The 25,747-nt window shown below is 39.7% G+C and overlaps 3 protein-coding genes across 3 annotated transcripts in view; 2 read left to right on the plus strand and 1 right to left on the minus strand.

Annotated features, from left to right (window-relative positions):
- Window positions 1-25,747, plus strand: part of LOC134824344 (NAD(P) transhydrogenase, mitochondrial-like) — a 1,149,555-nt gene that overhangs the window by 421,106 nt on the left and 702,702 nt on the right. The window lies entirely within an intron of this gene.
- The window catches only part of LOC134823914 (TOG array regulator of axonemal microtubules protein 1-like), a 53,441-nt gene that overhangs the window by 3,085 nt on the left and 24,609 nt on the right, over window positions 1-25,747 (minus strand). Inside the window, exons 15-31 of the mRNA XM_063835511.1 lie at window positions 13,519-13,691; window positions 13,310-13,409; window positions 13,056-13,161; window positions 12,545-12,687; window positions 11,369-12,259; window positions 10,937-11,095; window positions 10,529-10,693; window positions 10,178-10,351; window positions 9,727-9,886; window positions 9,298-9,552; window positions 9,008-9,095; window positions 7,201-7,339; window positions 1,484-1,667; window positions 1,183-1,327; window positions 889-1,044; window positions 568-738; window positions 339-416 (exon numbers count right to left, since the gene is read on the minus strand). Coding sequence (XP_063691581.1) covers window positions 339-416; window positions 568-738; window positions 889-1,044; window positions 1,183-1,327; window positions 1,484-1,667; window positions 7,201-7,339; window positions 9,008-9,095; window positions 9,298-9,552; window positions 9,727-9,886; window positions 10,178-10,351; window positions 10,529-10,693; window positions 10,937-11,095; window positions 11,369-12,259; window positions 12,545-12,687; window positions 13,056-13,161; window positions 13,310-13,409; window positions 13,519-13,691 — 3,287 coding nt within the window. The remainder of the gene's footprint in view (window positions 1-338; window positions 417-567; window positions 739-888; window positions 1,045-1,182; window positions 1,328-1,483; window positions 1,668-7,200; window positions 7,340-9,007; window positions 9,096-9,297; window positions 9,553-9,726; window positions 9,887-10,177; window positions 10,352-10,528; window positions 10,694-10,936; window positions 11,096-11,368; window positions 12,260-12,544; window positions 12,688-13,055; window positions 13,162-13,309; window positions 13,410-13,518; window positions 13,692-25,747) is intronic.
- On the plus strand, window positions 5,666-6,651 carry LOC134824417 (uncharacterized). The gene is made up of 2 exons (XM_063836322.1): window positions 5,666-5,795; window positions 5,917-6,651. The coding sequence occupies exons 1-2, from the start codon at window positions 5,669-5,671 to the stop codon at window positions 6,162-6,164; spliced, it is 375 nt and encodes a 124-aa protein (XP_063692392.1). The 5' UTR covers window positions 5,666-5,668; the 3' UTR covers window positions 6,165-6,651.

The following is a 25,747-nucleotide window of genomic DNA, read 5'->3' on the forward strand; positions in this document are numbered from 1 at the left end:
AGTTTTGGGTGAAGTTAGAGTGATGATTGGGTGAGGTAAGGGGCGGCATTTTTATAAAACTTGGGGGGGGGGGGGCTTTAAAGGACTCCGTAGTGCCTTCACATCAAGTGCTTTGTGTCTTATTGATTTCTTAAATGAAGAACTCAGGGTATTAAAATGACTTATGTGATATTGAAGAACAGATGCCAGTAGCCTTAACCGTGCCTTAACCGTGTTTTAACCGTGCCTTAACCGTGCGTAGCTACATTACCGAATTGCCCACTACTATCACGAGGGTGAAGTGAGAGTGAAATAAAGCTTGTTAACACTCGATAAGAACCCTGAACAATTTAACAAACCTAGGTTTCCTGGATCGGTTGGCAGGGTAGGTAGCGGATAGGTTGGACTGGGCCCGTGACACGGGTTGGGACCGGTACCTGTAACATTAGCACTCGTTAAGAAAGATAAAGATAATGTATCACTATTGGAAATATTATTACATCCCACCTTACAAGGAAAAGCAAGATTTTACAGTAAATACAATTTAATTTCAGTGAACATTATGCACATATTATTAAATTTCCCTACCTTCCACTTGTACGGTCAGCAGATTGAGGCAGGTTGCCCACACCCTTATTCTTGATCTTGTCGCAGAGATCCTTGAGGTTTCGGGCCGCGTTAGCAGGTAAGTGCCGCTGACACAGCGAGTCAAAGTTAGAGAGCTCCATACACCAGGAGAGGACGAGGCGTCCGTAGTACCTGGATATCACGTTACATTTAGATCACATGACGTCACATTACGATCACGGGAGAAACATGACGTCATGTTTTCAAAATAGACATCAAACTGCTTTACGTGATAATTATAATTATAAACCTCATGACGTCACTTATCAACAACAATATTACCTGGCTTCCTGGTTTCCATCGTGACTCAGCTTATCGACTGCGGTAATAAATTTGGGGGCGAACTCCTTGTTAAGACACTTGTTCACTCCCATACGGGACACTATGTCTTTCAAACAGGCTGCTGATATCGCACGTACGTTGGCGCTCTTGTGACTCCTACAGAACAATAGCACATCGTATTTAGTTAGTAAGTGAGTTTCAGTGAGTTCAGCAAATGCAAAATTTAGAGATTTACTAATTATCCATTTAAATATTACTAAGTAAATAGCATGTAAATTGTGAAATCAGACTTACGTTCCGTGGTTGATAAGGGAGACAAGGACCCTGGATGGAGTTGCATTGTCCACCATTTTACTGAGGGTTGCTCCGATATCGTTCCGTATAAACTGGTTCAGCTCACCCGTTTTTATCAGAAGACATTCGCACGTGCGCTCCAGATCTGGGAAGATTGTGGTGGATGAATATATGTGAATGATATGTTGAAATAAGAATCCAGATAAACTTAACACACGAAGAAACAAAAAAAGAATTGGTCGCAAATTAAGCAAACATTACACTCGTAATGGATAGTAAATCTTAATCTAGCAGCTCTAACCTGCGTCCATGGCAGTCTTGAGGAGTGTGAAGTAGTCTCCAATTATCTGGATAGCGAGTCTTGCTACTTGAGACCTCAGGTTGAGTACCTCAGCACATGTCAGCCGGATGTAGGTCAGAATGTCACTCTGGAATGCCTCCGGGTGATGGCGCGCCAGACGCCGCAGCACGTGCAGTCCTTGTACCTAAAATAGGAAAAGGTGAGTGCTGATTATTAGATGTAAAATTTGGCTCTGAAAATTTGGAATACTATCAATACTCTTACTTCATAAGCATCTCTTCTCTGTCATAAAACGGATTTGATAACCCAAAAAACCAGCCCATTATTTTAATCAACGGTCCAATCTAGTAACAGTAACACGACATTATTTAATACGACATTATTTAATACCACATTATTTAATACCACAATATTATATATATATATATATATATCTACTTGAGCTTCACCATCACCGGGCATTTCGCCACTGTGATACACACAGTAGCCTTGTTTACCGACCTTTCGCCTTGATCTACCGTTATCTTATAATTGGGCTATGATATTAGGCTTTATTGCCGATTGGGGCAACTGTAGCTCGAATACAGCTCGAATATTTTCACCGTGTATAACATATTACAATAAAATATCAACGCTGAATGTAAATTCTTAATGTTTGGCAACGGTTAATGTGTGCCTTCTCACCACGTTTTTCATTGTTCAACCCTATTTATCATGGGACAGGTGACTGTTTTGTTGTTGAATTATACCTGTGGCTGACTTTTTGTTCGCAACTAACGATTGATTTGCGAGATACAAACTTTTTATCAGGCTTTCTATCCGTCTAGTACAGAACCACTCCAGAACCGATCGCGCTGTTAGCTTGGCAGAGTTTCTGATTGACAAGTTGGCAAGTAGTCCCTGGATTCATTGCTGTCGATGAACATCATTAACATTCCATTCGCCTTTACAAAAGAAAACTCCAATAAAACTGTCAATTCTCTCTTGCGGGTAATGTTATGAAATTCATGCCCAGAGCAACCTGACAGCCCAACCTGCCAGGGCGTGTTACAATTGTCTTTTAGCTCGTGTATGAAACTGTGGATTGGAAGCAACCAAAGAATTGCTTGACCAGTGTTTGACTTACCTTCAACTATAATTGTAGCTGCTGTGTGCAAATTACTTGAATACGCATAATATTTAATTTGCGACATAATCATTCCCCCTTTGTGGATTCTGGAATCATAACAGATGCTGTAGCTGATCTATCACGAGCTTGCATAGAGCTCATTTTAAGGATTCAAAAATTAGTGGGGATTAGAAAATACAGGAACTAAGGATCACTGTTCCCGTGAGACAATTATTTAAAAAATTATAAAAGTCGCTCATCTGAGATCTTTACACTGGGTCTCTCATCGTTGAAATTCTTACAAGTCACGAGTGTGCATTTAAAAGAATTTCAACCTAAAAAATTGATCATGATTGCCTTTGTGTTTTTGTCAGCGTTGGCCATCAGGAATAATCCTTGTGAATTTGAATCTAGTCACCAAATCATACCAAACTCATCATACCATAAAGATTAAATTTGCTCAATAAATTTTCACAGATGGCGACCGACCAGGCTATTGTAAGATTGTAGTAGTACTGCTCGGTCGTCTGGCACGTTTATTAAGACAATATAGTATTATATAGCACGTTTTTTTAAGACAATACAGTATTTAGATAAGATTAAGAGGAGCAAATTCGACGAGTGGAACAGTCACGGACATTTTTTTATCAAAGAAAGGTCTTTCTTCTATTCAGTCAGCACGAGATGACTACAGTACAAAGTAAATATTCACTATTATACATAATTCTGAATGTATTGAATTTCTTAAATTAACCTTACTCTTACAAAGCCATCTTACAATGATCTCAAATAATTTTCGCTCGTTCGGCACTAGATTATTATTGCTAGATTTGTATTGCTAGATTATTATTGCTAGATTTGTATTGCTAGATTATTGCTAGATTTGTATCGCTAGATTTGCGTTGTTTTGTACGTTAAACCGTCCTGTGTTCAGTGAACCAATAGAGCTGTGTACACGTCTTAATTTTCTGTTAATCAACATGTCAATAACTCACATAATAAAGTAAGTTAAGTCGTATATATCCAGGGTCCCGTTTAGCGTTTTTTGTTTTGCTGACAGCCACATAATGCCCAGGCCAGAGGTGACAACAGTAAAACTAAACGGCTCATGTATTTCACTATTTTACCCGTATTAATATGAAATGAGCTGGAGGGAGATCTGACTCTTGCTACTAAGCACTAAGTCACTACGTGGCCAGTCACGTGACCAGCACTGGTGATCACGTGACATGACAACAAACACTAACGGTAGCTGTGATAGTACGGTACATGTACTGTAATTAAGGTAACAATACAGTTCGTTTCCTAATTGTAGTGTTTCGGGGAACATCCCTAGACGACCAACTAGTAGGATCATTTGTTTGTCGACGTTGCAATTAATACCTTTATTCATCTTGATCTAGCAATTCACCGTATTATATTATATATATACAGGGTGGGCCAAAAGTCAGTACCCATACGTTGGCCTTTATAGCTCAGTCACTGAGTGCCCAATTTAAATACTTCCTTCTGGTATGACTTAGTACCACCACTGGTTCGAGGAATTTGTCAACTCGAAAAATATTCGTGTTCATTTTTTTCAAATGGAGGTTCATTTTCACATTTATTTGATAGTTTGGATAGTCGGATCAAGCTAAATGTTATTGAATTGTGTTTGGCCATTCGAATTACGTTTGTCCTGAAAGAATTAGAACTGTAGCTTCTCAGATGACCGAGATATGAAGCATAACGAGTTTATTCATTACGTGTGATCAGGTGATTGGTTTACCTAATCACGTGATAAGGTGACCCCGTTAACTACCCCGTTAAACATTATGGGAATTGTTAAGGGTGCCCAATTAAGGTGTTGTGTCACGGTGTCACATAATCACCCAGTCAATTTTGTTAACGAGATACAGAAAATGCTTGATAACTTCGTCATTTCTAATCCGTTTTGCCTCATGTTTTTAGATCATATGCAACATTTGATAATCTACCGTCTCTGAAAAAATTAGGCGTTCAGCATGTTCAGAGAAAACAATATAGGTGTTTTAATATTGAATGGGCGTGGTCTAAAATATTCGAATTTTCAAATTTTGACGACGGAATCCTCGAACCAGTAAGTACAGTATGCCATCTGCAAAGCAACAGCTCTCAAATATAACACACGGCGGAGCTATTAAGGCCAACGTATGGGTACTGACTTTTGGCCCACCCTGTAGTATCCACCGGCTTTTCTTTATCTCCAATTCATATAGAACGGTTGCATTGTACTTATTATATATAAATAATTTTCTTAGCGCAACTTTGACTAGTTTCATTAGCGGGGATTTCCCTGAGAATGGTCCTATTTAGCCGTATCGACACGTTTACATGAGCAATTTTCATACGTGTGACAATGAACAGCACTTTGGTTGATTGTCTTTGAAAGATGGAGTTGCGTCAGTGCAAACAATACCACAGAGACGACTTCATTTGTTACTATTACTAGGCATCTGTTCATTATTAACAACGTAATAAGAATTCAGCTGCTTTGTGAAAATAATTCTGCAAATTTTTGTGAAACGGAGCATGTTGATGCGGTGAAGGGGATTATGGAAATTTCGTACATATCTCTGACTCCAAGGCTAATTCTACCTGTTCAGCTTTCAATTATTGAGTAAGAATATTGTAATTTGGTATACGGCGCATACAATTGTTGTTGCAGATTGTCGTTGATGGTTCAGCTTGATAGTGTTTCTAGGTGGTCAGATTGTTGTCTGGTTGACAAATTGACTGCTGATTTGATTAATTTTGTGTGGAACATATTAGAACGTTTTCTTTTGAATTATCCAGCCATTGTCAATGAGCAATTACTATTACTATCATTTCCTAATATGTTCTTTTGCAACTTTTCAGAAGGTAGCTTTGCTCTTCTGTTTTGTCGATTACTAAGATCAGAAGAAGTCTTTACATTTCACCTCTTGTAGGTTTATAACCTACCAGGACGCGCGTCGAGTTGGACTCGTCGACGGTCCTAATAAAATTTGGAACAAATATTTTACGAGTATCACCCGTTAATTCACCTCTATCTAATTTTACGTCACACAAGGATCAGGATGTCGACCGCTAATAAAGGACCTGTAACAAATGAGGAATGGATGGCTTTAGCTGACGCCCCTCTAAAGACGACCAAGCTTATAATGCCAGTAATTCTCATCCCCATATTGTGTATCATCGTGTATGGTATGTAAACATTCTTTGTTAACCCTTGTTGCACGTGCTTATTCTGTTAAATTTGTATAACTAAGAGCTATCACCTAAGTATTACATCTCTATTGACAGTTATTTTTACGTTTTATTTCAGTAATGGTGTTCATGAACATTAGAGAGAAGAATGAAGCGCTAAGGCGGATGGGCGGACCCAGCAATGTAGAGAACAACGGACCTAACAAAAGCTCTGACAAAACAAAGAGGAAAACGTCACTGTTCCCTATAAGCATGGGATTCGGTATACACACCCAGAGAAGGTATAACGCCCCAAAGGAGCAGAACACGGTTGAGATGGAGGCAGTGGTGGAAGAGGTGCAAGAGGCGGAGGTTACAAATGTTTAGAGACAAGGGTGGAAATGTGGAACGTCGAATAGTGTTGTCAGATTTGTTTGTCGTCTGGGACTGGTTAAAGTTTTTTTTACATATAATAATATTGATTGCATTGTGATTGCAGCTATGACAGCTAGGCTGTTTGGTAATTTTATGAGCCAATTTGGTCTGACAAGACTATTTTTAGTCGGATTGATTCAGAGGATTAAAATTTTGAAGAGTGACAAGCGTTGAAATTATCTTGAAGTCAAGTTGGCATGGACATTTCAGAAATGATAGGACCGGGGTGATGGTGGCTGCTTGCTGGTTTTGTAAGTTATTTCAATAAAGTGAAACAAACAAAATGAAGAACAATAATCGGACTGGAAGCATTACGTAAATACGTATCGAACTATATTACTGCATTTCAGTAAAAAAACGAGGGTTCAACCTTCGAGATTATTTTTTTCTGTGAAAAATAATTTAGCTAATATGAGAAATTGTAACACAAACAATCTAACATACGCTGTTTACTGTTTTAACTACCACTAAAAGCGTATTTCGGATAATTTATGTTAACTGACCAGATTTCACTTTATTCGGCCCCTCTTCACTGTGCAGAATGTTGACATAGCATGCATTAAATGAGCACTTACCCCCCAGTTCCATGGCCGGATATTATGCCAAATTATTAGACGGAGATTGTCTACTGATATTTCTCCGGATATTTCTCCGGTTTGCAGTTCCACGACCGGAGACCATCTACGGTAATTTTGTTGATCCTGTATGATTCTGTATGAATTAATCTCCGAGAAATTCCCGGAGAGCTTCATCTCCGTCTAATACAGTAGACGGAGCCGGAGAATCATCTCCGGAGATGACCTACGGGAAATGGACCTCCGTCTAATAATTTGGCATAATATCCGGCCATGGAACTGGGGGGTTAAGCACCACCTCTACTCAGCAGTCAGATAAACATATTTTACCCTACTTCCTACCCCCTCCTCCCCTAACCAACTTCATCTTCCATTTTACTCCTCGTTCCCTGAGTCAAATTAAACCCTCTTACCTTAAAGTTCCACTCCTCACCACCAATCTTGAGGTTCTTAACAGCCTCAGCTGCAGCACTCTCCGGGTTCAGCAGCGGAACATCCTCCTTCTCATCTACTGGATCCTTGTCTGACGTGTCGTGCGGCCGGAGAGAACCACTGTAATTATATGATAAATAGAAATAATTATACACTGTTTAAGAATAATTATAGCACCGTTTAGAGCATGACTCGTAGGATCGTTAGGAGCCCGAGCAATTTATAGAACAATTATTATCAACAACTGATGGGGAGGCGATGCATGTAGTCAGTCATTGTCAGAATGTGGCAGGCAAAATCATACATAATAATAATAATTATTTAAAATAAACCATAGTTAGATGTGTATAGGGTATGTGTGTTACCTCAAATCACTCCTACTAATGTTAAACCAGTTCCTACTCCCGATCACACTTCCTATCAAAGAGATATCATTAACTGTATCTCCACTGAGCACTCTCAACTTCTCCTCATGCTGCTCCCTTGAACTGTCACGGCACTTCAGGAACACTTCACGTGATCTAGCGTGAAGTTCAGCTGATTTGTCACGTGGTTTATTGCAGCAGTCACGTGTTATACCAGGTGATGGTCGTTTTATCCCACTGGAATTATTTCGGTTCCGGATCTGGATTCTTTTCTTTTTGTCCCATTTGTGTTGAATCTTTTGGTACCGTACAGATTTGATACCGGGCATTTCACTGGAGTAAGAGCATTGATCACGGTAAATTGAAGGGGTAACCACGACAGTGTGCTTATCAGTATTCAAGAGGTTCTCTAGTCTAACAATATCTTGCGGAGTATCCAGCGTATCCAGATTTAAAGCTCCTTCATCAACGTTACTGCCTAACTCCAAACCCCTACCCTTCATCTCCACACACTCCAGACCGGACTCCACAACTTCAAAGGGCAGAGTGACAACGCTGTCTTCCTCCAGATCAGACAGATGTTCAATGAGCTGGGTGGTGGCCCTGCCCCCCTCCTCACCGGGACCACCCTCCTCACCGGGACCACCCTCCTCACCAGGACCACCCTCCTCACCGGGACCACCCTCCTCACCGGGACCACCCTCACTCAGCACCCTCTCTCCCACTATTGGTGTTAGCCTCGCTTCTATTAGCTTGCTCGTAGGTGCGTTGTCTATGTCGTAGTCCGACTTCAGGGGTTTCTTTAACGCCAGTTCTTGTTGGTATTTGATGTATTGACCGAGGGCGAGGGAACGTCTGTATGATTTGGAGAGGGTGTCGAGGACAGCGGAATTGGATTGGAGAGCGTCGATGTTGAGTTTTGAGGAGAGACTGTTGTAGAGGAGTCGTGAAGAGTGTGTTCGAGACTTCTGTTTTGTTGCTGTTTGTAATTTGTGATTTTCAGTTTGTACTTTGCAATTGTCAGTTTGTAATTTATAATTGTCAGTTTGGAGTGTGTTTGAGTTTGTAGATGTGTTGTCAGGAGAAGAAGACGTGTTGGACTTGTTCGATAACCAGTCTGCAAGTTTCATGTTAATATTTTGTAGTTTGTTAGAGATTGAAGTTGTGTTAGTCGGGCTGGAGAAAGTTATGTTAATCTGAGGAGTGTGCGACCTTTTTGTGGGGTAAGTTTGTGTTTGATCCAGTAGAGTCTTGTCAGTATCAGCAGTGGTCATTGTTCTGGGATTGTCAGTAATTTAGTGTATTCTACAGTGTCGAAATCCAACAATTTGAAAATATCAAATATACAATCTAATGTGTTAACTTTGATCTTAATAATGTCAATAACTATATCAATTGAAGAAACAATATGGAGATTACTTACGCTCTGACTTGAGGTTTACTGGGAGATCTCTTGACTCCTCCGTCGGAGACATTTAGTCGTGACTCTACGGGTGCTGACACTGGTTTACCTAACAATTATTTTTTAGTGGCATAGGAATTTTAAGGGGTTTTGTTATTTTAAGGGGGAAGTTTACTTCTATTCTAAAGCTTTGTTAATAAAGATTAAATTCGTACGATTCAAATTTTCCAGTAATTCAGGGTTAAAAGGAAATTAATACAAATATGAAGATGGCTGTCTGAAAGCGTGGAGCATTAAACCCAACTACTCACTGAACTGTGCCCTAGGGGCCCTTGGTGAAGGTCTAAGTTTCTGCTCCCTCTCCACCTCATACTCTGGCTCCTCGTGAGGTAACCTCTGTTCTGCGCTCTGACGTTCAACTAACTGAGCCCTTTTCTTCTCGAAGCGCATGCGTGTTGCAGCAGATAGACCCGAGCCTATGGGGTGACCCTCACGGTTTGTCTGTTCCTCTTTGTCAGAACTGTCTTCTTCAGAGTTATCAGAGTTGTCCGAGAGGCTGCCGTCTACTGAAATCAACAAAACTGGTTATTTGACGAGGTTGTGGGTTTTAGGGTGCGAAATGCCCTCACTTTATAATAGGGTAGCTTTTTTGCATAGATTCAGCCTACACAACTCATAAGAAATTCTAGAATCCAAATATGAGATATAGCACTTAAGTGATACTAATTAACTTCACGCACAGCAACAACCCCGAAAATAAACTTCAACTAAAAACTCCACAGAAAGACCCCGTACCTTCGTCAGGGATCTAGAAGGATGCACTCTCTGACCGTATACCCCACTAGGTGCTCTGAGAGGCTGCTTCTCTTCGCTCATCTTTGGCTTTTCCTTCATCTGCTCCTGTAGGGGTAACCGGTTATGAATATGAAGCACGAGACCAGAGAGCTATTTAACAATCGTATTAAATAATGTCTAATTAATTAATTAATTAATTAATTAATTAATTAATTAATTAGACATTATTTAGTACGATTATTACCAAAAAGTGTACATATCACGAGAGCTATTAGTTCAAACGTATAAATAAAACGTATAATTATTAAAATATCCTGAATCTAGCTTTGACAGTGGTAACTGTGAATTTTGACAGGAACCAGGAACCGACAAGAATCAAGAAGAATGTCGACCGACCTTGAGACCACCATCAGAGTCGATGTGGTGACTTGAGAGTCCTTTCCCAACAATATCGATATTTTTGTCAGGTTCGTTGGATATGGACTCTGTTCTGGTGCGAGCTTTGATAAGCTTTGGACGGGGCTTCCTAGAATCTTCAGCAGCCTGCTTCAGCTTCTTTTTCGCCAAGTTCTGAGATATTTCTTAATAAGTTTAAGACTAAAGAAGAGCAAAGATAAGAACATGCAGTGCCTTCATAATTATTAAACTTCCAACTGACAATATTCTGCATTTGAAATCCACCTTCACTTTTACCAACTATACAATGAAAAGATTAATTTTCAAATTAGAAACTATACTATCGCTTACCAGTTCAACATAACCGTTGCCGATGTGATAAGAGTCTATTCTCATACCCTCCTCCTTGTGGTACTGCTCTGCTACTTCGTTCTCGCGCTGTAACTGTGCTCTCATAGTTGACCTGCGTTTCTCTTCTTTTGCCAGCTCTTCCATCCTTATCTTCTCCCATTTCGCCTAGTGATTAAGGGTCACAACTTTCGCTTTTAACTATTAAATCACTTTCAGAGCTACTAAACCCCGCGTCGATTCAATCAGGGAAAAATTTGAGATTTGTTCAGTAATACATAATATAATCGGGCACAGAAATTATACCAATAGGACTCTTCTGGTTGTATTTAAGTCACGCAGCCGTGATACCTGCTCCCTATTGGCTGGCGTGAAACCACGTGACAAGTTCCCTAGAAAGGTAAGACTCACAAGTTCTAGACGCTCCTCCTCCGCTCTCCTCCCCTCCTCCTCATCCTGTTTGATATCTCTCCTGGCTGCTGACCGGCTATCCTTGTTGGAGGTGGTCTCTGACTCTTCGGGGGCCTGGGGTGTGGTTCTGTGCTCTTCTGTTGTTACGGGTGTGGATCGCTGGAGGGAGGAGGTGTTGTTACCTATTATAGGACTCTGTTATCAAATGTTAATGAACTAATAGGGAATTCCTGAAGGTCTACGTATTTATTTTTTACATTTTAAGATGGTTATCTTTTGTTGGTGACTAGTGATAATAATGAACGCATTATCAAGAAATGGATGAATGAAAATTAAAAACAGAAGTTTGGGTATCATCGATACATTCGAAATTTTCGCCATCGAATTTCTCGGATGAACTTCGCATGATCCCTCAAAGTATATAGCATGTACCTCTGTACCAGCAGTGCCAGTAGTACCCTCACTCCGTTCCTGAGCTAGCCTGTTGATATCTGAGATCGGTATCACTCGGTACGTCTTACCACCGTCCTTTGACCTCGCCTGCTCTTCGGTCATCTTAACGCCGTCTAACTCTGTCTCGCTCTTCGACTGGATGTCTTTGGCTTTATATCTGGTACTTTTCTTCCTGTGTCTTATCCGATCAGTTTTACTGTTATTTTTTGTCTTTAATCGTGGTATATCGGGCAGAGGAACTGCATCAGCAGCAAACTGAGGGTTGTCTGGGATCATTTCGTTCGATTTTGTAGAGGACTTGTTTGATTTCGTGACTCTTGGAGAGGACTTGTTCTGTTTCGAGATACTTGAAGATGATTCTTCTGTATTCGGAATCGGACTTATAATTCTCTGAGTTGAAGGATCTTGGTTTTTTTGCTGTGATTTTGGATAATATCTCTTGTCTTTCTGTTTACCTTTCCCGCGTCCCGCTTTCTTATCTTTATTATTTGAGTGAATAGGTGGTCGTTCTGAGGTCCCCTGTCGAGTACTGATGGAATCTTGGCTTGTTGTGCTCACTACGCTCGGAATGCTAGAAATGCTCGGTATGTTATGAATTGAAACATGTTTCACGACCTTTTTCTTCCGTAATTTCTTCCGGGCTAAATTCCGTCTTCCAGCAAACGTGTTAGATCTACCAAAGGTTAGCTCCCAGTCAACAGAATTAGCATCATCCCTGCGTTGTTTCTTCAAGATGGATCGCAGTACTGTATCGCTCTTTGGGTCACGTGATTGTGATAATGTATCTTTATTGGCTGCCGTGAAATTGCGTGATAGTGATATGGTTCGAGTTCGTTTGAGAACAGGTAATGATGTGCTGTGTTTTGGAGCCTGGTGGGGTGAGAAGGGTTTTTAATAGAATCTAACGATAAAGTGTAGTCAGCGGTAAAATTATAAATATACATTATTTTATTAAAATCAAGATTGTTATGAAAAAGTGTATTTTCCACTTGTCTTAAGAGTTTTGAATTTTCAGGTGAAACATCAAGCTTCATTTCTCATCGATAAATTCATATCCACTGATATCTACTCTACTACGAATTTCTATTAACAACTAACAAACTGAACAAACATGACCGGTGGTAAATAAACAAACTAACAACTAACAGCCCCTACTTTTGAGTTGACGAATGAGTGCTCCTCGAAAATTCCGCTATCATTGAGAGTAGTAGCGGGGGAATAGTGGTTCTGTCTTGGTGGGTTTGATGCTGAACCGTTGGGAGTATTGTTCGTGAGTGTTCCTACTCCGCTACTTTCACCTAAAGGGTTGGCAATTAGTCAACTAATTAGTCTAATTAGTTGACAATTAGTCTTATGGGCGATCAAATTACTTAATTATCGGATAGTTTATGGTGGGTTAATTATAATTAGTCTTCAGTTATCACGCTGTTGAAGCTGAAGTGTGAACAAGATAAAGAGGCATTCAAAAAACTGGAAAATGATTTAAGGCGTACAGTGAACAGTGAACAGTGCTACACAGAACAGAAATAAAGAATGCTTCCAAGAGATAGGTTTTAAAAGAAGTTGTTTTGTTTTGAATTCCGCAACGTGCGGACCCCTCGGTACAAGCACGTGTTCAGGTTACTCCTTCATCAAGAAAACGACAGCTGCACTTTACAACACGAACCTGAGTTAACGCGATAGTTTGCGTACATACTCGAAGTCTGAACTCCGTAACTGTCGTTTGCAAACGAGTTTGATTTCTGTGGTGGCGCTGATCCGTTTGATAAAACCTGAGAAATTACAAGGTGATTTTTAGAATGAGAATTAACATTTTAACTTCCGAAAGATTTCGCACTACAATAACCTTTTTACACACGCTTATCTTCCTCACACAACATATTTTGTATTCACTACCACGCAATAAACTGACCCACTGACCTCCTCATCCTTAGTTTTAGTAGTTGGCCAGCTGCGTTTGGGGTCGGGGGATCCTTTGACAGACGGGAAATATTTCTTCAGTGAACCGAGCGTGTTCGACCTATAACAAAGATATCAGAGACTGAATACTATCAAATATTCCCAAAATAAGAGAAATATACAACTTTTAAAAATATAAGTTTCCGGAATGACACCAAACATTAGCGCACCTTGGAGCAGACGTTTGGTTGCTAAGACTGTCTTCAGGTCCGCCTGAGTCCTTCTGTATCTTCTTAAGGTGCATCTGCGCGTAACTCCCGCCATCACTTCGTCCTCCACCTCCCTTGATGAACACGTGACCTCGGTCTCCGCCGCGCGGGGATGTGAACTGTTCCTCTGTGCCCTGGGAAATATTCATGTTACTTTCAGTGTTACTTTCAGTGTTACTTTCAGTGTTACTTTCAGTGTTACTTTCAGTGTTACTTTCAGTGTTACTTTCAGTGTTACTTTCAGTGTTACTTTCAGTGTTACTTTCAGTGTTACTTTCAGTGTTACTTTCAGTGTTACTTTCAGTGTTACTTTCAGTGTTACTTTCAGTGTTACTTTCAGTGTTACTTTCAGTGTTACTTTCAGTGTTACTTTCAGTGTTACTTTCAGTGTTACTTTCAGTGTTACTTTATGTTTTTTGGGGTATTTTTCATGAGTTTTGACTCCACATGACAACAAGTCCGAGTTCCGACAAATGTAGAAGTTCCGAATATACCCACCCAAATAGCAATGTCTGGATTTTCGGGGACCTCTGGTTTTCTGTATTGGAAAAATTTGGTCGCCATAGAGAGGCGTTTAGAGCCGCGTTGGGAAGACGTGATGAACAAGATTGTAAACTTTCACATAATCTATAAGTAGTGGGGTGAGGAGTAATTTAGGGCTAGTTTAACCTCGTATCATCACCATCTTCTCTTGCCTTTATTGTGAGAGACTGATTAACGAGTTAATTACATACTCGGAAATTAAGTCAAGATAGTGAAATCTTTATTAAAACGTGTTGAATTGACTCGCTGCCAAAGATTGAGTAGGACACTGATAACTGGTTGATAAGGATTATAAATATGGAGCCGGATAATTAATGGACGGTGCACTGTACTTTGTATATTTTGAAACTCTGGATAGCGAAAAAAAATAGTAATCAAAATAAAAGCAAACAAAAAAGGACACGTGATAACAGAACGTGTAAAACAAATTAATAATAATGAGCATTAATGCCAACTCTGCGACAAAGTCTAATAGTTAAACGTCGGATAAGTACTTTGCACGGCAAAGTGAAGCAAGACTTCTGTTGGCTCGGTGTTAGCTTTGTTGGCTGTGAAAAATTCTCACGCTTTCTTAAGAAAGTTGGGGAGCATTCAACAAATAGAGCTGGTGGTTCATTATGAGGTCTGATATGTTCTATTATATCTGCATGGCAGTGTACTGTATAGTATTGCTGTAGAAAGTTCTGGTAATATGGGGTTCTAGAAAAGGAGGTTAAATTAGAAATAGGGAACTTCCAAGCATCGTAATCATTTGATAATGTGATATTGATAATCTTAGTTATAATTCAAATAGCTCCATAGATTATATTATTAAGTAATAAGTATTGAATAGGGTGATCAGGTTTAAATACCACAAATTCAACTTCAACTTCAATCATTTTCTATGACAATGAAAATAGTTGATTTGAAATAAGCTTTTACTGATATAGAAAAGTAATGTATCAAAGATCAGCATTCAGAAAAATATCGAACGTGTAACCAGTTTCACGGTCCAAAACACAACCGATTAGTCGCGAGATTTTCTCCGCGGGAGATCGAAAATCAAACAAAAGCCTGAAATCGGCTTCAAAACAGGAGCATATATCAGTGAAGCGAATCTAGACATTACCTATGACCTCCATTCTGAAGAAACAAAGTAGACAAAACTGCCACTTAATACATTGTTAACTACCAGCTTATAGACAGATAACACGAAGATAGGGATCTAAACAGCTGATAAGTAGGATAAGATGATGTGACCTCCCTCTCTACCCGGCTGAGGATACCCCGTCACTACGAGTCGTCATGTGACTCACACGTGGTCATGTGAGTCACACGTGACTCACACGTGGTCATGTGAGTCGTCGGATAACAAAGTGATTAAGAGCTTTGTTGTGACAAAACGCGCCCACAATCCGCCACACAAGGCTCCCCCGTATGTTTCTAACAAGGAGGATAGGTGTTTTTAGTAGCCATAATTAGCTAATTACTTAATTATCGAACAAGACTGGGAGAGCTGGTCTAAATATACATTCTGAGATAAAGGAGAGAACGGAGATAACAACGGACAGCCTCAAAGGATAAAGATAATGGAGTTGGACCTGCTGTGATAGAGACACCAATTAACCTTATCAGGGGATAAAAATAGAAACTATAGTTTTAAACAGGTCGTTGTTGGTTGTGTACTAGGTATTTATGTACTGTAAGTGAGGAGGTTGTTGAAGGTGGGACTCATAGGTAAGAGAAGCTTCTTCTTCAGAACACACAGTGTCTGGAATGATCTACCGATACCCCATGATGTCGTTTATTTTAAATTCTCTTTGCTGTATTGTATATGTACTATTTGTAAAAGTTTCAAATCAGGTGGGTGAAAGCCAAGGTAAGCGATATTATGAAGTTATAAAGTGAATACGTCATCAAGATAACGAGAAGATAACAAATTAAAACAGCGAGCAAGGAAGTAAGAATATTTCCTTCTGATGTCTGTAGGTCTCACGCAAACACATATGATACATTTGGAGGGGTTCGCAATAGTAATACCGCTGTTGTCATAGCAACTTCAGTAATGTAATAACATGGGAAAAGTATAGGAATTTAGAGGAAAGGCTGAGGTTGAAATTTGTTTAAATGTGTTTAGTGCAATCAATAGTGGGATGATTAGGATTAAATTAAATGTGTGTTCATCACTTGAATATGGGGTAGAGTTACTAGTATTCGTACCATTTAGGGAGTATCATTTGTACCATATAAGGGAGCATTGTTGCGAATGTTTAGGGCCATTTGGTCTTAAATGATCTTAAATGTTCAAATGAGCCAGGTCTCCGATTCGAGCCAATTCATCAGTCGAGTGAACAGAAAATACAAAATCGACGACACGGACAAAACAAGGGAGCTCTTAATCAAACTTAAATTGACAGAAACTGAGAGACTACCATTCTGAGTTACAATTAGATAATTTAAGTTTAAAACTCTCCGGCCTCATTGAGCACGTCACACTTTACGTCATACTTTGTGGACCAGCCCTTAGTTTAGAGTGCATAATTCGTGCATCGGAGAGGAAAATAGCTGATATTGTAAACATATTGTGAGGTTGACTTGCGTCAAACAAGTTGAGATCTACAGTTATTGAAAAATGTTGAAAAAAAGCGATCGTAACAGCGCTGAACTTCAAAACAGCTCAAAAAAATGTTAAAAACTTATAAGGACAGCCGTTGAATGATATATGCTTTAATGAAGCTGTGGTTTACGTTTTAATATTGAAATGTAAATTATTGCCGGCGATAATATGCCTCTCTCAAATGAGCCGTTATCTTTGGATTCGTTCTGTCGATTCAAAAGAGAGCATGTTATAATTCCAGCAATATTTCTAAAGCTTGCTGCTTGTTTCTAACGTAATCTTAGGAACAATAAAGTAACTGGTTACTAAGCGTAATTGCAAAAATGATGTCATTCTAATTACCGTCGTTCTACTAATTATACTGTTGTGGAGTGGCGAAGTTTTGGAAACTATCACGTATTATGCGCATTCAACCGTTTCTGCCAAACAATTATTCTCTGACGGAAATGCTCGTATGAAGATTGATACGAACTATGGCAAGAATGTCAAGGCTAAAACAATTGGGCAGTGTTTGAAATTACAACTTAGTCTGTTTCCGCCAGCATCGGCTAGCATTCCGAATGATTTCTAGTGATGTTTCCTCTATTTCATGAGTCAAGTTCAAGTTTCATCCATCAAGGTATGAAGATGGCAGGAACCAACAAATTTCTTTCGGAAATAGCAGTAAAAAATAAGCCGTTCTGAAATGAAGTCAATCAAAAGTTCGAGGGAAAGTAAATTTCACAACTATCAACTAAATCATCCCAGAAACTTTAAAAACAACTCAAGAGGGAATACAGGTATCAGTACTTGAGTAGAACGGTGTGTTACGATAAATCAAAAGAACTGAAGACAAAGCACCAGTGCTGGGTTTTATGACGTAATAAACACTTCGTAAACTCGTTAATTCTAGTAACTGAATTTGAGGACTCAAATGCAACGCTAAATCTAAGTTCAGTGTTTTATTCTTTGATTTGAATACGATAAGACTGGTGTGTGTTAATCTGATATTGAATTTAAGTGCAATATTTTATTCTGATAACTTAATAAAATGGATGTATGCTTACTGTTGATCAGTCATATTTATAAAAAACATGTTCTGCTAACGATTAAAAACTTAAATAAATATAAATAAGACAGAAGAAAATAGATAGTCCAGCAAAGATTTTGATCAAGAAAAGGCATTGAGGGTGCATCTATATTCCTATATATCATGCAACAGTCAACACACAAAGACAAAAAGCAAACGAAAACTTCCACAGATAAAGTTTAGATCATCCGGTGAACCTAGGAATGATCTAGGAAGGGCACATTGCTAGCATTCCGGACAGACCCATCGTGCATGATCCAGGTAATTTGAAGCTATATTGACATTTGGCATGCTAGTGATCCAGGAAGGATGGTTAAGTAATGTAAAGTCACGATGAGGGGATTCTTTGGAATTCTGTTGTGAAGGTTAACACAAGTGCTTGGTATTGGTACTTGTACTAATTTAACCAGCAGGGTGGGTAGTATATTTGCCTAGTCACGTGACATCAGAGTGACGTCAGAGTGACGTCAGAGTGACGTCACTATTCTAAAACCTGGATCAACAGAGATCACAGCTGGATCAGCAACTAAACAAGTCTGGTTCTGTCGAAACTAAACGGATCATCCGGTGAACCTAGGAATCAGAGTGACGTCACTATTGTAAAACAAGTCTGGTTCTGTCGAAACTAAACGGATCATCCGGTGAACCTAGGAATCAGAGTGACGTCACTATTCTAAAACCTGGATCAACAGAGATCACAGCTGGATCAGCAACTAAACAAGTCTGGTTCTGTCGAAACTAAACGGATCACCCGGTGAACCTAGGAATCAGAGTGACGTCACTATTGTAAAACAAGTCTGGTTCTGTCGAAACTAAACGGATCATCCGGTGAACCTAGGAATCAGAGTGACGTCACTATTCTAAAACCTGGATCAACAGAGATCACAGCAGGGTCAGAAACTAAACAAGTCTGGTTCTGTCGAAACTAAACGGAGTTATCATCGGAGATAAGGAGTTGTAATTTGTAAAGATAAAAGTGCTTGCTGAGTTGCTGTTAGTGCCAATCAGAGCCAATTAACGATATCAAAGGTTTGCTCTAAGATGGGCATCTTACATCCATGCTGTAATGTTTAATGTTTAATGTTTATACTGCTAACTGCTTTATCTGTTTAAAGGTGATCCTACTTTATGGGTATTGAGTAAGTCAAGATTACAACTTAGAAGGTTAAAGCTTCAGAAATGTTGCCCCGAATTGGAATTTGGAACAGAATATTATTATTGAGCAATAGAGCCTTAGTGAGTAGTATAAATAGTAACATCTATTAGTGACTAGTTAAGTAATTAAATAATATAATTGACATCCGGCTTTCGAGGTTTGATGTTAAATCAGCGTCTCTCATTAATGTACAATAAAAGTTTCTATTATTAGCCTTTATATTCCTCAAGCTTATTTGTCATTTTGACATGATTCAATCACTAACCATTATGATCAAATATATTTGGCCTAGCAAAATAATTGTTCTACAAACTTGACCTTGTGGCCTATACTCTTTAATGGAATTAATTCTCGAATTAACAAGTTTTCCTTGTGGCATCATAGTTAATGGTCCTTACTTTGAGATTTATTTTTGTCCTGTTTAAAACGTGTCAGAATCATAATTTGTTAATGAAGTGAAGTCAGTACTCAGAATGCGTGATGAAAGTTGTCCCTGAGAACAAAGAGTTTCTGGTCAGTTCAGCAGATTATTGCAGTTAAGAACTTAACTTCTGCAGTTTAACGGGATAGTTACTGAAATAATTGTTCTTGAAGATGGTAACGGCTAATTTATCAATGAGTCTGGTCACGTCCGGTCGTGATAAACTTTACGCAATAACCCAATTTAAAAACTAATTTATTATTAACACATAGACCAAGGTAGGCAACGAACGACGGTAAAATTAAATTTCTTACAAAATACAGAACCCCAATAAAATGAATAGCCAAATCAACAAACCACAACCAAGCAAAGACAAACGCTGGACATCAAGTTCACGTAATGAGGATCATACGTCCCCAGACTAGATACAATTCATCAAATAATTAAGAACTCAAGCATGACGTAATTATAGCGTGGTGACGTCACTTTCATACCCTGAACCTACTCAAACAATCAATTCACGTAATAACAAACAAAAAACATAAATCCCAGTATATAACCACGGCACACAATATATATTATATAATAATAAGATCAAACCAAGTTGGAGTAGGATTGGACATCGGAGAATGTAGCGAATAGTAGGATTGGTTGAGGTGCATCGATAGCTCATTATGCGGTGCTTATGTTGATGAGTATTAACGTGCAGAGTTGGATTACTGTTATTTGTCCAGTGGAATGTTTTTTGTCGTCATTTGTGGAAGACTGATATTATTATAAAGGAGTATAAATGTACACGGTGGAGTGCCAGTGCCACTGTCACGTCATTGAGCGGATTCACTGATGGAATGGGTTCGCTGATGGGGTGCACAATCTAATAGGGCATTATGACTTTTGGGGTTAGATGCCTTAGATGAGTGTTTCTAGGATTTTTTGGCCCAAAGAAAAGTTTTAAACTACTTTCGAGACTCTAGGGGTACAAGAAAGTAAGTTTTTGATGAAATAAAGTACCCCACCCGGATGACATGGGGAGTCTCAATTTTGCTGAATTTTAGCCGAGGAGGGAAAAATGAAGGGAGTGGTAAAATACCAGAAATGGGGGTAAAATTTTGATTTCCTAGGATGAGGTTCGACGTCTTTTTATAGAGACCAGCTATAAAAGCCCCTGATCAGGTAAAACCTTGTAGCAAGCCCCTTTTCTTCTATGAATTTAATATTATCGTAATGCATCAGGAGAATTCGAATTTCTTAGTAATAATGTTCATCAGTTTAAGAGTTTAGTTAAAATATCAATATCATTTGAAAATTTAAAAATATGTGCTGAATAATTGAAACAGATTGAAGAAACTTACATGAGTAAATTTTGACGAATTGCAATTAACACTGACCTGAAACGATTATCTCATTAATTCGCAATATTATTCAGATTTTAACATCCCCGACCCTTTTAGTTTTATCGTTAAACATTTAATATCCCTAAGACTTTGAGACCTTATGAGAACTTCAAACTTGGCGAAAAACGCTTTGTAGTTATACGGTAGATGAAAATAGGTAGGAAACAGCGGTAAATAAACTGCGTAAACTCGATTTAACTTTAAGTTGTTTGGTTTGCGGTGGCCCTGACTGAGGTATCATAGAAATTGAGACGCGACGCTTAGGTGTCGTGGGAATTGAGAAGCGCAGACGGCAGATCTTAAATAACTTTCAACGCGCGATGTAAAGAGGATTATTCGCGGTTGTGTACTGCGCGATAACGGATATGCTTTTAAAGAAGGTGACCGAGAATAATAGGACAATTAGGTAAGTTCGGTATCTTTAAAGCAACGAACGAGAGAAATAGAGAATTACTGATATAATTCGACATTTTGTCTATCATTATCATGGCGCAATAAAAAATTAATTATGAATGGCGGTGATTCATCAAACAAATTTGTTTCATGTCTACACTTTAAGCTTCAGTCGTCATTAAAATATGAACGTACCGTGCAGACCCAGCATGTACATCGAGCAGAGCTTGTCTTCATTTCTCATCATCAGATGAACTACATGTCACACTGTTCACAAATATAGCAGTTCAAACACAAGGAAACATATTAGTTGGATCAATCACAAGGAAACATCTAGTTGGATTAAACACAAGTAATTATTTTTATTCGGAAATTAAAATATAGTTCAATAGATGTGGAATCCAACACGTGCATCTAAAATCTACTCTCTACAAGTAGAGGAGACAGTTCCGGTATCAATCGATCATGAATCGCATTGTACGCGATTAGTTGATTATCTAATTGATTCTCTTCTCCAATTAATGACCAACTCGCTGACTAAGCTACTTATAGACCATTTCAAATCTACAACTGGAGACCGCCTAGCTGTTCAAAGAAGACTGCTATCGACCCTATTAACAGTCTAAGTTCACTGTTGAGTCCAAATACAGAACTATTTGGACAGCAGTGAAGTGGGAAAAACTAATGCTATTCTTACCATTTAGGTCCCACGAGCTTAAATGTGACCCTACTGACGAAAATTACCAAATATTATCTCTTGTTATCGGCTTCGTTAGCATCTAAAAAATATATCGAATTTTATCAAACAAAATTCTCTAATCGAAACTCATCATTGAATAAATCAGAAAGTTTATAATTGCAGACCGCCACCGAAACCTAGAACCCAAACACAGAAACATTATCTCTAATAGTCATTTAAATGTCTAAGTTTACCGATAAATCAAGGATGACTCGAGCCGAGACTAGCGCATATCAACGTCTCATGCTCATCGTTCCAAGTTCTTCCTTTCACCAAACGATAAAGAAGAAAAAACCCTGCCATTCTTATCATCTACCACCTAAAACTGAGCCCTTGTTCCAGCTTAAAGAGATTCGGCGGGAGGAAACTGCTGAAAATTCTCAGCAAGTCTAGATAATAAGCCTTGTTAGTCGCGCCCAAAAGTGGGTTTAGATGTATCAAATAAAATCCTTAATTGCGTAATTAATGATGACCGAGGAATACAGACGCCCGGAATAGAACAATGATACGTATCTGAGTATAATGTATAATATAGAGAACCCGCTATAACAACATCTGTGAAGAGAGCCGGACAATTGGGTAATTGGCTAACGGGCAGCTAATGACTTAAGTGGAGTGCTTGAGTACTGTTCTAGTGCTGTTTTAGTGCTGTTCTAGTGCTGTTCTAGTGCTGTTTTAGTGCTGTTCTAGTGCTGTTCTAGTGCTGTTTTAGTGCTGTTTTAGTGCTGTTCTAGTGCTGTTCTAGTGCTGTTCTAGTGCTGTTTTAGTGCTGTTCTAGTGCTGTTTTAGTGCTGTTTTAGTGCTGTTCTAGTGCTGTTTTAGTGCTGTTCTAGTGCTGTTCTAGTGTTGTTCTAGTGCTGTTTTAGTGCTGTTCTAGTGCTGTTTTAGTGCTGTTCTAGTGCTGTTCTAGTGCTGTTCTAGTGCTGTTCTAGTGCTGTTTTAGTGCTGTTTTAGTGCTGTTCTAGTGCTGTTTTAGTGCTGTTTTAGTGCTGTTTTAGTGCTGTTTTAGTGCTGTTTTAGTGCTGTTTTAGTGCTGTTTTAGTGCTGTTTTAGTGCTGTTTTAGTGCTGTTTTAGTGCTGTTTTAGTGCTGTTTTAGTGCTGTTCTAGTGCTGTTTTAGTGCTGTTTTAGTGCTGTTCTAGTGCTGTTTTAGTGCTGTTTTAGTGCTGTTCTAGTGCTGTTCTAGTGCTGTTCTAGTGCTGTTATTGTACTGTTCTAGTGCTGTTTTAGTGTCTAGTGGATATACCGGCAGCTGAGGTGATTAAGTGTGAGGTGTGTAGAGAAACGTTTAGAGAGAAGTAGAGGGCTGAAACAAACAACGTATCCCTTATATGTTTCTAGAACCCTCTACACGGCTCCAGTAGAGAGGTTTACACCTGTAGGGCCCCCGATATGTTTGTAAGTGTTGCTTAAATACGAAATTGTAGTTCGACACAGCGAAGCAGAGCTAAAATATTGCCGGAAGAGCAAAAACATCACCAATAGTTAATAAATGTTCTCACTTTGAGGCTGTCAAGAAGAAGATCGAAACAATCGATCCTAAATATTTTGCATTTTGATAAAAGAATTCCCAACATATTTGGAAACAAAACCAGTAATCGTGATTGTAAGTTATTATTTCAAACCCATGTTTAAGTGAACAGCAAGAAGATTGAAACGTTTGAACAACAAGAGAGACAGAATAGTCCATAAAAGTACTAAATGCAAGCCCTCTTTCCAAATCCAATGGTCACCATGGCAACTAATGAGTCGTGAACTAACGTCAGTACGTCACGTGACCTAACTACGGACGTTGAAAGGTGGAAACAGGTAATAGGGAACTGTGATTGGATACAAGCTAAGATAGTGTTACAGTGCAAGTTATAAGGTATCTTGATACACGCTAAAATCACTAGATTAAGTAGAAATAAAGTCAAAAAGAAACAAATTGCATCGGAGAATGTTCGGTGAACTAGGCTGTTGGGCAACTCTCTCACAAGCTTCTCAACTTTTAATTTAGAGTTGGAGCAATAATTCTATATTTAAAGTAAAAAGAAGCTAGTTACTCATAATATATAAGTACATATTTCAAATTATTTAATCCTTTGAACTAATTCTATTTGTTGATCTTTGGTTTTCTCGATAAATTACCTAGAGTGTTATGGGTAAGTCATGTTGGCTTCACAATCATCTAACACAAGATCTAAATAAACCATTTACTATCGTCATGCAGCGCCACTTATCTTATTATAAATCATGCTAGATTCTGACATCATTGTAGTGGTTTAGTCCTTGCGTGTATTTAGAAAACCAGGTTAGATCTTGAGTCTAACGAAAACGATCGACGGCCTTCAATTTAAATACGTGCATCCTTACAGGAAGAGTTTATCAGAACTCTGGCCAGGAATCAGTTAAAAGTGCGACCTAAATGTCAAAACCAAGACAACGTCAAGCTCTAACACCAGGACACAAAAATACGTGACAAAAGCAGCGACACGATCGAAGCGCCGAAGAAAAACCAGAGAGCGTTTTAAAACTGCATTCGCAATTACCACCCAGGGGGTAAAGCTTAGTCCGATGAATAACCAACTGCAGGTCAGGAAACAGTTGACTAACCAATAACAGGCGAGTACAGGGTCACGTGACTCCAAACTTGGAGCACGTGACAATTGATAGCGTAAAATAAAGTGCAAGCTGCTGTTAAATCGATTTTTTATTTAGAACACGATCGTGGTGGATTTACAACCAATCAGTATTTAAGAGCAACATTTGGGCCAATCAGCGGCCTGGATTATTGGTGCGTCATCAAGGTAGGACACAACGCTGCATATGATTGATAGCCGATAAATATTAAATGAATAATATGTTGCAGTGTTCGAGTCAGGCTGAGCAGACTGAGCAGGCTGAGCAGGCTGAGCAGGCTGAGCAGGCTGAGCAGGCTGAGCAGGCTGCCAGGTAAGATGAGCAGGCTGCCAGGCTGGGCAGGCTGTCAGGCTGAGCAGACTGAGCAGGCTGTCAGGCTGAGCAGGCTGAGCAGGCTGAGCAGGCTGTCAGGCTGCCAGGTAAGATGAGCAGGCTGCCAGGCTGAGCAGGCTGATCAGGCTTCCAGGTAAGATGAGCAGGCTGCCAGGCTGAGCAGACTGTCAGGCTGAGCAGGCTGTCAGGCTGAGCAGGCTGAGCAGGCTGTCAGGCTGAGCAGGCTGAGCAGGCTGAGCAGACTGAGCAGGCTGAGCAGGCTGAGCAGGCTAAGCAGACTGAGCAGGCTTTCAGGCTGCCAGGTAAGATGAGCAGGCTGCCAGGCTGAGCAGGCTGAGCAGGCTTCCAGGTAAGATGAGCAGGCTGCCAGGCTGAGCAGGCTGAGCAGGCTGAGCAGACTGAGCAGGCTTTCAGGCTGCCAGGTAAGATGAGCAGGCTGTCAGGCTGAGCAGGCTGTCAGGCTGAGCAGGCTGAGCAGGCTGAGCAGACTGAGCAGGCTGAGCAGGCTGAGCAGGCTGAGCAGACTGAGCAGGCTTTCAGGCTGCCAGGTAAGATGAGCAGGCTGCCAGGCTGAGCAGGCTTCCAGGTAAGATGAGCAGGCTGCCAGGCTGAGCAGGCTTTCAGGCTGAGCAGACTGAGCAGGCTTTCAGGCTTCCAGGTAAGATGAGCAGGCTGCCAGGCTGAGCAAGCTGAGCAGGCTTCCAGGTAAGATGACCAACATTGTAGATCAATATTATCCTTAATAGATATTCACAGTTAGAGAGAAAGGTAACAGAGGTTAGGGAGATACTCAAACATTTTCCTTAAAAATATGCACAGTTGTACGAGAGAAAGCAGAAACTTAGGGACATTTCAACAGTTTCCCTGATGGTATTGACAGTGCAAGAGAAAGAAAGGAGGGGAATGCGATCAATTATCTAACCTT

Source organism: Bolinopsis microptera, chromosome 12 (genome assembly GCF_026151205.1).
Source record: "Bolinopsis microptera isolate Bmic1 chromosome 12, MBARI_Bmic_1.0, whole genome shotgun sequence".
Taxonomy (NCBI): Eukaryota; Metazoa; Ctenophora; class Tentaculata; order Lobata; family Bolinopsidae; genus Bolinopsis; species Bolinopsis microptera.